The 16,284-nt window shown below is 36.0% G+C and overlaps 1 protein-coding gene across 1 annotated transcript in view; it reads right to left on the bottom strand.

Moving 5' to 3' along the window:
* Positions 1-2,797: 2,797 nt before the first annotated feature.
* The window catches only part of sorcs3 (sortilin related VPS10 domain containing receptor 3), a 235,965-nt gene continuing 222,478 nt past the window's right edge, over positions 2,798-16,284 (bottom strand). The window contains exons 23-27 of the mRNA XM_046837847.1: positions 13,462-13,593; positions 9,758-9,857; positions 7,854-7,959; positions 6,440-6,600; positions 2,798-5,232 (exon numbers count right to left, since the gene is read on the bottom strand). Coding sequence (XP_046693803.1) covers positions 5,174-5,232; positions 6,440-6,600; positions 7,854-7,959; positions 9,758-9,857; positions 13,462-13,593 — 558 coding nt within the window. The 3' untranslated portion in view covers positions 2,798-5,173. The remainder of the gene's footprint in view (positions 5,233-6,439; positions 6,601-7,853; positions 7,960-9,757; positions 9,858-13,461; positions 13,594-16,284) is intronic.

The raw sequence follows: 16,284 nt of genomic DNA, 5'->3' as shown, positions 1-16,284 counted from the left end.
TAATACAACACAGTGCTGTTAAATTATACAACAATTGTAACCAATCGTGTCTTAGAGACAATTATGTAGAATTTTTGGAAGGAGTGTTATGTGCACTACATAACATTCAGGTAAAGGTAAAGCTATATCTTTTGTATTTAAAAACCAGGGACAGGTTTCTGGATTCTCTATTACATAGCAAGCTTACTTATTTCTCGATAGATAGAAAGAATGGAATGACTGAATGTGAAGGACTAGGGTCTGTAGAAACTATAGAAATGGTTTAATTGGAACTAGCCGGTTTCATGGATGTTCCAAAAAATGAATGTAACTATAAAAAGTCAAAAAATGTACAATGCACTTTCATTTTTTCCTAAAGAAAACAACGTAGGTAAGTGCAAAATAATGAAGTAAACTAAATCCAAATCTAAACTCTTTTTGGTTTGTTTAGGTCATGTGCTCTGGAATTCTTATGACAGACTCACATAGTATATAACAATTTGGACTCTATAAACAGACATGTAGATGATACTGGTGCCAATTTTTCACCTAAGCATAAATAGACAACTTTTACATTGATCATAATGAAAAAGGTAGGAAATTCAGTTAAAGAAATGTCTAACAAGACATATGCTGATCAGCTGTTACATTAAACCCACCTGCCTTATATTGTTTATCTTCCACTTGTGCAAAAACAGCTCTGACTTGTCAAGGCATGGACTTCACAAGACCTCTTAAGGTATGCTGTGATATCTGAAACCAAGATATTAACTGCAGATCATTTAACTGTTGTGAGCTGGGATCTTCCTGGATCGGGTTTATGTGTTCAGCACATTCAACAGATACTCGATTGTATTGAGAGCTGGGGAATTTGAAGGGAATTTCCTTCAAATTATCCTGCTGAAAGAGGCCACTGCAGACAAAAAATGCCATTGCTATGAAGGAGTGTACTTGGTCTGCACCACTGCTTAGGTATGTAGTACATGCCAATTTAAAATCAACATGAATGCCAGGACTCAAAGTTTCCCAGCAAAGCATTGCCCAGAGCATTAGATTGCCTTTTCTCAATGCATCCTGATGCCTTTTTTTCCCCACAAAAACCTAAACACAAACCCAGCCTTGTGCATGATGCATCAGACCAGGCAGCCTTTTTCCATTTTTCAATGGTCCAATTTGATGCTCATGTGCACATTGTAAGCATTATTTGCAGTGGACATTGGTCAGCATGCGCACAGTGGCCAATTTGGGGGCTGTGTAAAGTAGCTCAATACCCATCGAGCTTTGATGCACTGTGTGTTCTAACAACTTTCTATCATAGCTGGCATTAAACTTTTCTGTGGGATTGGCCTATAAGAGGCTACCCTTTGTTCCATGCACACGGTAGTAAGCCTCGGATGTCCCAAGTGCCAATTCACTAGTTGTCCTTCCTTGGACCACTTTTTATAAATACTAAGCACTGCATACAAGGAACACTTTTACAGTACCCACTGTTTAGGACCCCGACCCAGTTGTCTAGGCATTACCACAATTTGGTCAAATTTGCTCAGATCTTTAAGCTTGTCCATTTTCCCTGTTTCCAGGACCAGACCAAAAAATAGTGTGTTCACTTTGTCTTGACAGGTGCCAGTGTAATGAGCTAAACAATGTTAATCACGTCACCTCCTGGTGGTTTTAATGTTATGGCTAATTGGTGTAAATGATGAATGTGGGTATTAGATTCAAAGGGCAAACAACTGGCTTTTTACTTGATGGCTACGCAAAATTTTTTGGAAACATTTAATTCTTTGTATAACTTTGTATAAATTGTATATTAGTGTAAATATATTTGTAAATGATACACAGACATTACCTCTTTCACACAGGCAATTTGATATGTTGCATTAAACCATTATAAATTAGAAGTTGTAAAATATTTTAGCAATATATAGAAATTGAATCGATCACAAATTCCCTTATTTGGATAAATTACTAATTTACAGATGGTAATTTATATTGTATAAGGTCTGTGTTTCCCAAATAGTTTCTGCTGAACAGAATATATTTCTATGTGAAAGAGGTGAGGAACAGAAAAAGACCAGGATACAGTATACAGTATATGACCACACGTGTAAAAAACAAACAAAAAAAACCTGAATCCCAATATGAATGACTTAAAAAAGAACTATTTACAGTGCTTGCTTACTATCTACAACACATACTGTAAATCACGTCCTTGTAAATAACATGCACATGTCAAAGGACATTGTCAAAAAAAACGTTAAATGATTCCATAAAAAGTCAACTCCACACTTTTTTTTGTTTGTTTGTTTGTTTGTTTTAGGTTCACAGTTATGTCTTTGCCACTGTATTTACAATAGGAGCATGTGAAAGTGACAGCATATGTGCTGTATATACAGAAAAATGAAAATCTGAAAGACTATGATACAGTTCAAAGCTGTTCCCTGGGAGACATGACACTATATAGGATATAAAATAAACAAACAATAGAACTTATTAGCATTTTAAGAGAAATACTTGATCGCACGTCTTTATACAGTAGCCTTAGCTTTCACGTGTGGGAATTACATTGTGTGGTCATGTTTTGATGGCAAAACACGTAATATCTCAATAAGGCATTGTTTTTGTAAGGCGCTCACTTAATATTTTATAATACAAATAGACAGAGAAAAGAAATCCTGACAATACGGCAATAATATTAAAATAGAATTTGCATGTTAAATATGGATGACATGAACCTAAACTATATATATATATATATATATATATATATATATATATATATATATATATATATATATATATATATATATAATCCTTGCAGCTGTAAATTGCTATATACTGTAGTTTTGTAAATGCAGTTAATTATGGCCTTTTTCTGTAAATACTCAACCAAACTATTGAAATACAAATCCAGTTACATTTTATGTCACATGTTCAGCTGTCTTGTTCTAGTTCCCTCCAATACCAGTAATCACAAACACCTAATTCTAAGCATATTTCCCATATATAACCTAAACTAAATGAGTTCTCTTGTCATTCTGCTACTGATATTGCCAAAAATTTGTTGGTTAATCTTTGCTTTCTATTGATTTTGAGGGACAAGTATTAATCGACAAATATGAATTTTTTATTGTTGGTCTTGCCTAAAATTGCAAAGAACATAAATAAAGAAATAGAAAAACTAATATTCAAAATCATACATGCATATTTATCTAAATGCTAATAGTTTTGGCAAAAATAAAAACTATATTTCTTCTTATATACAAGTCCCACTAAGTAACTTAGCTCTCACCTCTCAAATACTATTTTATTGCTAGCCGATTGTCAATAAAGAATTTTGTAGCTACACCACCACCAAATGTTTTGTTTATCATTGAAAAGAAATGCTTCTCCACATTTTATATTGTTATTCATATATATACTCGAGGACAGTCTTATTTTATAATTGAGTATTTCTCATTATAGAAAATTATTATAAGATTGAACCTCTAGGCAATTCTACACAAATGTCAACCTAATCATAGAACAGGAAAACAACATTTTAAATGTTCATACATATTAGTCTAACTTAACCAATTATAGAGATTTTTTAAAGATTTTTTTTAATCAAAGTTGTATGACCCCAAAAACAAGAATTATTTTCAAATCTGTACTTTTTAATATATTGTGCTGTTCCAATAGGCCTGCAAATGCCTTTCAAATTCAGATCTGTTTTCTCCTTCAACAATGGATCTGTTTGATGTCACATCCTTTAAGCTGATAAACAGTTTGGCACTGTATGATGTTTCAAGAGATGTCTGCATTGTCCTTAAGATAATAATTGACAGTATATGCAAATTGAGTCTATGATCCTCAGCCATTTTTTAGTCAATGTGAGTGACAAGCTGACAATACTGACAAGACTTATTATTTTTCCTACTAATTTGAAGTGCTTTAAAACAGTTAATTAAACTGGTATTATAGTGTTTGATGCTAAGTAATAATCTTCCAAAATAAAATAATTACATATGCATGTGCAACATAGAAGGAAATAGTTCCTCATTGGTGCAACAGGAAAAAGAAATCACTATATGACCTTGTTAGGTGAGAGCAGATGGGAATTGTCAAATGACCAAAATTTGAAAAATGAATTAAAAATCTTTTTTTTTTTTTTGAATATTGCAAATTGATACTTTATTTTCACAATATAAATATTTTACACATTATATTTAGATACTGTATTTGCCAAGTGCCATGTTTCCTTTTACCTACCAGTGATGCACTGTCTATCTCTCATCTTTTAAAGATATGAAATTGATTAGCAATAAGAAAAAAAAAATGTAATTAAGTTGATTCTTTAAAGCTTATTTTGGCATTGTTTAAAATCCTCAACAATTTGTTAATTGGACCATTTTAAAGTTTTTCTACATTTTATGAACAAATTCTATCAGTGTATGTTGATCTTTGGTGGTGTTTCTGTTATTTGCTTGTAAATAAAATGGGCCGTAAAAAGGTCATGAACTATTTAGGATATCTTCTGGAAAGTTAGAAAAAATGGATCAAAACAAAATCTTTGGAAAAACATATTAGTCAAATGCTTATTTGGAACTAATAAGGTTTTATAATTGAATTTCTTTTGCAGCCCAACTCATGTAACAACTAGTCCTTAGCACTAAACAGATGAATGCTCTAGACATCTTTTGATGAACTAAATATTTTTTACCTGGATTTTCATTCTATAAAATGACTAATGTATGCAATGATGAACAAAAATGTTAAAAGAAAAAAAATACAGCTATCGCGTTGCAGCTATACTTTGTACATTCTGATTCTGGAACAGATGTCATTAACATAATGAAACTCCAATGAAGTGTGTGTTTTGCCATCAATACATTGAAAGTTAAAGATTCTCTTATGTGGTCAAGAAGGACAAAAGACTAAAGTTTGCCCAGAACTTGCGTCTGTGCCTCCATTTTCTCTCCAAAACAAGCAATGTTTTTAATCTTCATCAAAAAGGTCTCATTAAGCGTTTCGATTTTTCGGCATAGATCTTATCAAACAAGACGTCCATGCAAATCTGTATAAACAAGGTCCTTAGAAAACTATTAACAATGACTGTTTCTGAAATTACAAAATGAAGAACATAGAGAACTTTCAAAATGGCAACACTTCTGTACACTTGATTACACTGCACTTCTGACTGGTCTTGTTTCATTCAGACACTCGTACAGTTGGGGATTTCTCTTGTGCTTTCACAGGCATTGATCATTCCACCTGATAAAAGGAGGGAAAAAATGGACAGGATTATGTTAGACGAGAAGAAAAGTTCCAATTCAAAAGATACAATCACCTAGCAAAGAATCCTGGAGAGACTGTTATTATCATAATTTGATTTGTGTTTCAAGAATAATAGGGTACCCTGCATAAGTATTCACCTTCATGGATTGTTCTGTAGTGCTGAAATGCACTTAATTTTGAATATATATTTCATGCACAAAACGATTCATTATTGTTGCAAAGAAACGCTGGTATTAGTTCTGGTCTGAGCATTTGCAATCTAAAAGTCAATAATTAGTTAAGCATATTAATGAATGTGGAATTATACCAGTTGCAGTAAAGATGCAGCTTATTGTTGAATTTGCCAACAATCATCCTGAAGACCAAGGTATAAAAAAAAAGTAAAAAAAAAAAACATCAACTTTAGGTTAAACCATGAGTAAATCTCAGCTAACCTTTCAAAAATCTACAAATATTTACCTCAGTGAGAGCATTTAAAACAAAGTCAAAAAGTCAAATAAGTGCTCTATCACAGTCAACTTTATTGAACCATTGCATGCATTATAAAAAATATATAAATAAAAAAATAATAAAAAAAGACACAAAAGAGAAAAAGTAAAAAGTAAAAAAAAAATACTTTTGCAAGGTACCGTATTTAAAATGGTGACTAGCTGTAAAGGTTACCCTTTTTTTCCCATTTTACAAGTCAATTTTCGCACTTATAATGCATACCAGTAGTAGATCTCAAGTCGAAATGTAATAAAACCCTTCAACGGGGGTATTCATTTTCAAATAGGCTCCAGAGCGAACGCATTTTCTTCAAATAGCTTTTTCCCCTACAAGCGAACTACTGCATATACTTATAATTTGTATAGATCTCTATGTAAACTCCCTGCAGTGTTGATAAGACACATTGTGATTTGTATTTTAATCTCGTTTCTGTTTAATTGCATCATCGCTATTCCCCTGTACTTATTGCTCATTAGAGGCGATTAAAACCAAATTTGCCTTCATTAAACAATTACATGATAGCAGAAATGGAGCCACATTGGAAATGAGTCCACTAGGGCTTAGTGAGTTCACACTAATCATCTTAAGCTTCAGATGTTCCTCTTAACTGCTTATAATAGATGATTTTTCTTTTCTTGATGATGAAACAAAAAAACTTTTAAATAATTAATTCATATGAAAATGAGTCACTCACGTTTAACACGGACTTCCAAATCTTTCTCCATGAGCTCTTTGGGGCTAGAGAACTCGCTGAGCTTAATTTTGGGTGTCGTGTCATTCTGACCCACCGTGCCGATCATCTCCTGCTCTTTCTCCTGGTTCACCTCAGCGTATATATTAATCCAGGGAATCTTTCTGAAAAATAAGGAACTGGCTGCTTATAATTTTAAATTATGATCGTTAAAAAAAAATACAAAGCAAATAATGATTTACTGTATATTAATGTGCTTTATGTAAGTTTATATTAGGATTTTATTATTTTTTTGTAAGGAGTCTCCAGTGCCAGTGCTTTTAAACAGAGGTGAAGCTTTCAGAAATGACAGCATGTTTTTTTTTTGTGATGTATCATTAACGCCAAGAGATGAAACAAATACAGGCTGTTTGAGGAGAAACAGCTAATACAATGTAAATTATAATGGGGAAAATAACTTTAAAAGGAAAATAAATGTTTTTTGGATGGTCCACAACAACAAATGTAACCACATGCAGATAAAACATATTTGGCATTTGTATATTTGTGTTTCCAAATGTTTATGGTATACTAGTTAAAAACCATCTGGTGTTTTATACCTGAATGATGAAATCCAGTGATTTCAATATGTGAACTAGAGCATGTTAATCTATTGCTTAAAATAAATAAGTTAATAAAATGTTAATTCTGCAATATAAAAATATAGAGTCATGCTTTCAATAGATTGTATTCTGATATTATGTAAAAATTAGACAACATTACAAGCCAGGCCAGCTCTACACAATTGGTAATAAGTTCTATACCATATCGCTCAAGTCTACTGTCCACATTTGCCAGAGCTTGATTGTTAACAATAAAATAAATATGTCTGTAAAATGTCCGCTACTGAAATTCTGCTACTTAGATATGACTGCGGCATATTAAGTACATGCATGCTAATCACTACCAAACTGCACTGATCTCTTACATTCCTGTGGGTTTAATTCCTGAACACAGATACTTCAGACTATTATCCTAATTAATTGCTGTGATTCTCTAATTAGCATTTAGCTTAAAGCATTTAGCAATAAAAAAGAAAAAAAGAACAGCCTCCTGCCTGAATGCTTTAGCTATGAAATATGTCAACATTGGTCATTTCTTACATGAGAAAATACTAAGCCTTTAATGTCCTTCAAACGTTTTATGAATTTAATGTATGTTTGTATTTTTACTGGATTGTGTTAGCTGGTTGTTGTTGCTGTGCCAGAATCTTACAAAAAAAAGGTAAATGATCCTTAAAGATGAATGTGAATCTATTTAGAGAAGTGTTGTAAAGTCTAGAATTAGGCAGCTAAATACAGATTACAGAATCTAAATGTGTGAAAGCTGTTGAAGAAAGAAACTGCATTTAGACATGATTACATGCATGTTGTCATACCTTTTAAACTTGTAAATGAGGAAGACGGCTAAACCCAAGAACACCACAGAGAGAAGCATGAGCATGGCAGAACTGCTGTGTCTAGGGATTGAGTCGACAAGCGGAGCTAAAAGAAAGAAAAACAATTCAGACACCATGTTAGTCATGTTAACACATGCTCACCTATTTCTTCTTTTTTTTTACCCCTAAGAATCAAACATAATAGCTCTCTTACAGTAATGTGGCACAAATCACTGCTAAATCGTTGAGCCCTATCTCTAAAATATACAGTATAACAACTATGACATAGTGAACATGCAAAATAACCATCAACCAATTCAAACCCTGAGACCTAAAATTTGCCATTGGAAATAGATGTATCAAGATTGAAAAAATCGCATTTGAAATATTTGTGTCGAGACGCTGCATGAATCTCTGCCATTAAGACTCTGCTATATTTTCTTCAGCTGGCTGGATCTTTGACAGACAGCCCAGCGATGCCGCTGACCTTTTCCCGAGCAGCTTGAAGGCTTTTTGGACCTTTCAAGGATGGAAAATTAAGGGGAAATCCAGTGGTTCTGGCCACTCAAATGGGCAGTGTGCCACAGTAAATGCACAATGCCATATGTCCTACAGTGCTAAGGTCAGGTAGTTACTAGTTATCCCGTAGTCGCTGCAAGGCACTGTGCATTTTAACCACAGGCGGTTTTTATAGTCATTTGCCAAAAGTACAGCAAGCAGCTCAATTTGTGTTCCAGTCATTGACCTGTTAAATAACATTTAAAAAAAACTCCTATTTAGAGACTCTTTTACATCTAGAGGAAAATGTAATGCATGTCGAGTCAAACTGCAGATATGTAATTATATAATACATAATATATAATATTCAGTGTTGTAAAAAATAAATGGTAGATTTTCTTTTTCTGCTCTGAAAAGCCACTCTGGTCTTAAGGACCAAATTATATTTATAATTACACAAAATGAAACTGTGTTTAACAAAACATATTTGAGTGGAGTGGAATTGTGTCAATATAATAATAAATGCCAACACCTGGAAATATTACCATGATTATGATTTACATGAGAATTTGAAAAGCATTTATAGTGAGCATTGTTTTATTTAACCTTTATGGTTGTCATTTCGAAAGTACTTTAAAAAAGTGCGTATATTCAACATTTGGAAAAAGTACATAGCAGAAGAGTTGAAGGAATTTAGGTGTCATACATATTAGCATGTGCATTAGATTTGTCTTGTGTATTGGGCATTTGTCTCACAAATATGGTCTTGGTTTAGACTTTGAGATTGTAAAATGTTATGTTTGTACTGTCTGTATTTCACATACTTAAAGTTTGATGAAGAAAGTCATCTGCAGCAACTAGTAAAAGCTTGGACGTGATTTTATTTAAATTTGATGGTTTGAGGTCTTGATCCTACTGTAAAGGTGTCTCACTTGCATTTGGACTTCAACCCCCTTTAAGACCTGTGCTTGACCCAATCTTAACAAATCGTGTCTTAGAAATATTGATGATTTGGTCTCAACTATAGCCCTTGCAGTAAAGATATTTAACCTCATTCTGACTGCCTACACTGATCTTTTGTAACTGTTATTCAGACACCAGCACTTCAGTATTAACAACATTTTATTTTTAAAATGATTCAGTTTAATTGCTGAATATGTACACATAAAAATATGTGAATAGGTTTGGGCAAATTTTTGAGAAAATAATGAATATTATGTATTCTGTAGCTTTTAGTTCAAGATGTATCTCATATTCTTTTGTGCACACTGTAATGTGTAGCAAAATATGCATTATGTAGTAGAAGTTCAAAGTACAGGGACGTTAAATACCAAGTCATGTACAGAAATCTAATGAATAACATGAGTTTAATAATTAATAAACTGACAGGCAAAATGTAGTCTTACCTAATGTTAGCTGTGTGATGTAAACAATAACTCCAGATCCTGGTTTCAGCTCGAATTCCACCAAATTCTGGTTCAATGCATTGGCAAGGATTTCTGAGATCTGTAGAACGTGCATAGTATTGATTAAAAGTAATAATAATCATAATTCACAGACACAGTCCCCTACATTTACCCTGACATTTGATTAATCATATATCTCTCTCTCTCTTTCTCACTCTCTCTCTCTCTCTCACACACACACACACACACACACACACACACACACATGCACTTTTCTTTTGTTTAAATGCTAAATACAATTAATCACTGTCCATAATTAAATGGTTCAATATATATATATTGGTATAATTTACTTTGATTAAGGAATATATAAACGTACATATGTTAAACTTTGTCAGTTAAAAATCCTCCCTTAGCATAGATAGTAGCTTTATACACTCTTGGCATCTGGACAGTTAGTTTCTTCAAAAATTCTGATAAAAAGGTGTTTAAATTAGCAATATAATGTATATTGTCTCCAACTTCCCCAACTTCAAATTAACCGTAAACCAACAAGCTTCTACCTGCATATCTGACTGTGATATGTAGATACAGCTGTGTAGGAGGTTCAACACTGGCTGAGGTGACAAACTCTGCTATTAAGGTGAGATTGTGGAAGACTATTTGATGTCACAGGTTATACACCATGGCAAGACAGTAATGTACTGCATTATCAAGGTCTCTACTATGCAAAGATTTAAAAGCAGACTGGGGGTTTAAGATGTGCAAGCTGGTTTGAAAAAGAACCAGAGACCATGAACACCGTAATCTGTCAAGAAACTTGGTTCCGGGAGAGCAACCAGGTCTGGGAGTCAGCTCACACCCAACTACTTTGGGCAGTTCGAAGCACTCGTAGACACGCAGATGCTCGTCAGAGGCCCTTTAGGGTCATCAGGCGGATTAACGACGTGTCCTACCGGTTGGAGTTGCCGCCGAGGTATCGTATCCTCGGGGAGGTGGTAGCTCAGTGGTTAAGGCATTGGGCTTTGAATCTGAAGATCACAGGTTCAAATCCCACCACCACCAAGCTGCCACTGCTGGGCCCTTGAGCAAAGCCCTAAAAAACCCTCCCCTGCTCAGTTGTAAGTCACTCTGGATAAGGGCGTCTCCCAAATGCCGCAAATGTAAATGTATTCACCCTTTCATGTGTCCCTGTTGAAGCCTTATGTCTCGTCTGTCTCTCACCCTCCAGGTGGCCCCACGGTGCCCGTCCAGCCGGAGGTTGTAGATCAGCCAGGGGTCGCCTCGAGTACTGGGTGGACTGGGAGGGATATGGTCCGGAGGAGCGTTCTTGGGTGGACAGACAGGACGTGCTGGACCCAGCACTGCTGGAGGAGTTCTACGGCACCCGGCGCCCCGGGCTAGGGGCCGGCCTCGTCGCAGAGTCAGGGCGTCCGGGAGCACCCTGCATCTTCACCCGCACCAGCCCTACCCGCACGGAGCTGCTCGCCTGATTATTAACACGGTGCACCTGATCTCCATTAACCACACACACATTTAAGCAGCCCATGTTCACCTACACATTGTCCTTTATTGTTTTTCCACGAGTCACGCTGTCTGCACTGCTATCTCTCTGCTGCTGCCAGCGCCCGCGCTTCCCCCAGCGCGGTCCAGTGAATTACATTACACAGACTGCCGTATTTCGTTCACAGGACTATACAGCTTAGCTGTTGGTGTGTATTTTTCTGCTTTTTGCATTAAAGACTTGGTGTGCATATACTTCGGCTTCCGCCTCATTCTCCGCATCACACTGAAACTGTGATAAATGCCAGTTTTCCAACATAACATCCCTTAACACAGTGCTAAGATGACAACTGCTTTGCTGAGGAAGCTGATGTTGAAGGTATGGCAGTGGCCAAGGTATGGCAGTGGCCAAGTATGTCTCCAGAAGTGAACCCCATTGAGCAACTGTGGGCATCCTCAAGCGGAAGGTGGAGAAGTATCATGTGTCTAACATGGAAGAGGCTCCCAGCAACAACCTGTGCAGCTCTGGTGAATATAATGCCCAGGAGATTTAAGGCAGTGATGGATAACAATGATGCTCACACAAAATATTGACACAGTTTTGACATGTTCACTTTTTGGGTGTACTCACTTTTTCCATATGTAGATGGCTGTATATAGAGTTTTTTTAAGAGGACAGTAAATCTATACTGCTATACAAGCTGCACATTGACAACTCTAAAGTATATCCACTTTTCAATTTAACAAATTAGAATATGGTGACATGCCAATCAGCTAATCAATTCAAAACAAGCAAAGGTTTCCTGAGCCTTCAAAATGGTCTCTGTTTGGTTCACCAAACTACACAATCATGGGGAAGACTGCTGATCTGACAATTGTCCAGAAGACAATCATTGATAGTTTTACAAGGAGGGTAAGCCACAACCATTCATTGCCAAAGAAGCTGGCTGTTCACAGGGTGCTGTATCCAAGCATTTTAACAGATAGTTGAGTGAAAGGAAAAAGTGTGGAGGAAAAAGATGCACAACTGAGAGAACCGCAGCCTTTTGAGGCTTGTCAAGTTAAATCAATTCAAGATTTTGGGTGAACTTCACAAGGAATGGACTGAGGCTGGGGTCAAGGGATCAAGGGATCAAGAGCCACCACACACAGAAGTGTCAAGGAATTTGGCTACAGTTGTCGTATTCCTCTTGTTAAGCCACTCCTAAACCACCAACAACGTCATAGGCATCTTACCTGGGCTAAAGCGAAGAAAAACTGGGCTGTTTCCCAGTGGTCCAAAGTCCTCTTTTCAGATGAGAACAAGTTTTGTATTTCATTTGGAAACCAAGGTCCTAGAGTCTGGAGAAAGGGTGGAGCAGTTGCTTGAAGTCCAGTGTTAAGTTTTCACAGTCTGTGATGATTTGGGGTGCAACGTCATCTGCGGGTGTTGGTCCACTGTGTGTTTTTGAAAAACAAAGTCACTGCACCCATTTCCCAAGAAATTTTGGAGCACTTCATGCTTCCTTCCTCTGACTAGCTTTTTAAAAATGCTGATTTTATTTTCCAGCAGGATTTGGCACCTGCCCACACTGCCAAAAGCACTGAAAGTTGGTTAAATGACCATGGTGTTGGTGTGCTTGACTGGCCAGCAAACTCACCAGACCTGAACCCCACAGAGAATCTATGGGGTATTGTCAAGAGAAAATGAGAAACAAGAGACCAATAATGCAAATAAGCTGAAGGCCACTCTCAAAGAACCCTGGGCTTCTATACCACCTTAGCAGTGCCACAGACTGATCACCTCCATGCCATGCCGAATTGAGGCAGTAATTAAATCAGAAGGAGCTTCTACCAAGTAGTGAGTACATATACAGTAAATGAACATACTTTCCAGAAGGCCAACAATTCACAATTTTTTTTTTTTATTGGTCTTATGAAGTGTTCAAATTATTCAAAATCATCACAATTATAAGAACCAAAGACTTAAACTACAGTCTGTGTGCATTGAATTTATTTAATACACACGTTTCACAATTTGAGACGAATTTGAAAAATGAATGAATTTGAAAATTAACTTTTCCACGATATTCTAATTTATTGAGATGCACCTTTATCAAATCTGTGTGTGTGTGTGTGTGTGTGTGTGTGTGTGCGTGTGTGTGTGTGTGTGTGTGCATGTGTGTGTGTGTGTGTGTGTGTTATTCTATTTTGCATTGTACCTGCTCCAGATCCTCCTCAGTCCCTTTCCTGTTGTCAGACTGGTTCTTGCTGGGAAGCAGGAAAAGCTCTGCAGCTGTCGGTAGTCCAGGGAAAACAGCCACTAGCAGTTGCTCAGCAGGAATATCTGCTAGCTATAAGCAGAAAAGTGAGGATCAGAAAAGAGAAAACAGCTTTCTAGTGGACTGTTTGTTTTTCCCAAGGTAGTTATATAAAATAAACCAAACATTAAGTTTAGGTGAATAAAGAAAAAAATAAAATAAAAAATAATAATAATTCTGTTGAATTGTTGTAATAAGGATTTCAATTAGACATATTAACAAAGGATTAATAAATGTCAAATTATATATGTATGTGTGTATATATATATATATATATATATATATATATATATATATATATATATATATACACAAATTTTTTTATTATTATTTTAAACCAAAAATCAAACATTTCAAATTTTTTTGCTCAATGTAATAACTTCTGGGTATTCCTCCATGTAAGGTGGAATATACTGAAGCTTTTATACAAGGCAATTATGTAACATTTGGTGCGAAATGAAGATCAGTCCCTAAGGCCTGGCAAGAACATAATCACCTCTATAACATAGAGTCCTCCTATTAGCAATGAAGGGAAAATGAAAGCCAGATTGCAAATGATCTGACATTAGCTGGCTGGTAAAGGCCATCAGTCTGGGTGCTGGCTGATCTATCTGTTCCTCTCTCAAAGCAAAGGTGGCACTATATTCAGTTTTTGATTTATTGAAACATTCTAAAAGCTGATCTGAGCACTGATCTAAGTTCAGAAATGTAGTGCCCCCCTTGGGCACTAGGCCACAAATATTCCTTCTGAGCCACAGTTCACTGGTGCGGATTTTTTTATTTTTCTCATATCCTGAGATGTTTGAAGAAGCCCGTTATCATAAAAAGCATTTTGATGCTTGGGGCAGAGAATATGGTAAGATTTAAACACAAATTCAGGACATTTCCTTTTTCTGGCCAAAAGAGGACACTGGTTTGAGATTTTTTTTTTAAACAGTTGATTTATTGTGAAGTCTAAAGCCATTCCTAAGTTTCAAGACTTGATTGTTTTCGATGGTCTCACAATTTTCTAAACACCTGAGTTTGTTGATGGACACTTTGGATTATCCTTGGTTATGGGTATGGTGATAGGGATAGGTTTAGGGTTTGACTTGGGGCACAGTTATGGTTAAGTTGGTGATAGGGTTGGGGTTGGGTATAGGGATAGATTTAGGGTTGGGCTTGGGGCCCAGTTATGGTTGAGTTGGTGTTATGGTTGTGTTAGGGTTAGGGTTGGGTATGGGGATAGGTTTAGGGTTGGGTTTGGGGCACAGTTATGGTTGAGTTGGTGTTATGGTTGGGTTAGGTTTGGGTATGGGGATGGGGATAGGTTTAGGGTTTGACTTGGGGCACAGTTATGGTTGAGTTGGTGTTATGATTGTGTTAGGGTTAGGGTTAGGGTTGGGTATGGGGATAGGTTTAGGGTTGGGTTTGGGGCACAGTTATGGTTGAGTTGGTTAGGGTTAGATTTAGGTTTGTTTGGGTTTAGAGTTAGGTTAGGGTTTAAGGATCTTTTGAAACCATAAAGTATTAAGTAATTTTTTCCTAAAACATTCACTGAGAAATATACTTACTCTTAACTTTATAATTTATTTATTTTGTATACTATTTATTTCAATAGTATACAAAATGGGTGTCAGACTTATTCTGCAATCCTATAAAAAGTACAAGTGTATATCAGTATAGAATAGTATGGAATATTTAACTACGTTGTTACATATACCATATTCTAGTGCTTGAATAAAACTCCTACTGAGCCTTCAAATATAAATAAGGGTTTGGGTATCAATCTTCTGGACTAGTAAATACTTTGGTTTTTAATGTCAGTTTTCAACTGAGCATGTGGTTTATGATGACAGGCACGACAACAGTGCAAAGTGTTTTAAGACAAAGCTAATCATTGTGTTTAAACAAATTTTTTTGTCATGCAACAAATGCAAAAAACAATCTAACATTGGACACCCCTTCCATTAATTCCTAAAAAAGAAACATCTCTTTAAAGAAAGTTTCAAATATGTTTTTCATTTTTGAGTAGCTAGTAGAGTAGTAGATCTTTTTAAACAAATCTGCTATACAGGCCCTGTGTATGTTATTACCTCAGAAAGTGTATAAATCTAATCCTCTGATTTACAGCCGCATCTAATTTATAGATATCAGAAATACAAATCTACTGGGAGCAACATTTAAACACCACCTGACCCACACACTGGCTTGATCTCACACCCTTCACTCTGTTGCAGTTGCAGCAATTTCCATTTAGAATTTTTTTTTGTGTGTGCATCAGCATGTTTTTTCCCCACATGCTACAGAAATATAGAGAAATACAGAAACCGTGAGCACTACTGTTTTCAATACTGGGCTGATTGCATATAATTCCATTAAAATTCCTCGTCCAGCTGTTTTTTTTTTTTTTTCTCAACCCTGCTTTCCATTCAGCTCATTATCTTTATGCACAAGAATCTCGGTTCTTCATAGAGTGAAAAGGAAATCCAGCTCAGGCATGATCGGAGTGCAGCAAGTGACATTTGCATTAAGTATGGATGCCGCTTAAGATTTACTCCGTAGCGCGCGCTCTATTCATCCTTGGAAAGAGGCGCATTTGTAATCATCTGCCTGTCTCTGGAGTGAGGTACTCCTCTGCCTACCTGTGGTGATAAACTAGGGCATGCCCACTAGGGAGAGAAAGAGATTTTCAGCTGTTTCAGCTGTTTTGAAATGGTAAATGCTGGAGGAACAGGGATAAAG

Source organism: Silurus meridionalis, chromosome 24, assembly GCF_014805685.1.
Source record: "Silurus meridionalis isolate SWU-2019-XX chromosome 24, ASM1480568v1, whole genome shotgun sequence".
Lineage (NCBI taxonomy): Eukaryota > Metazoa > Chordata > Actinopteri > Siluriformes > Siluridae > Silurus > Silurus meridionalis.
The sequence above is the reverse complement of the archived record's forward strand: the minus strand, read 5'-3'. Positions and strand labels throughout refer to the sequence as shown.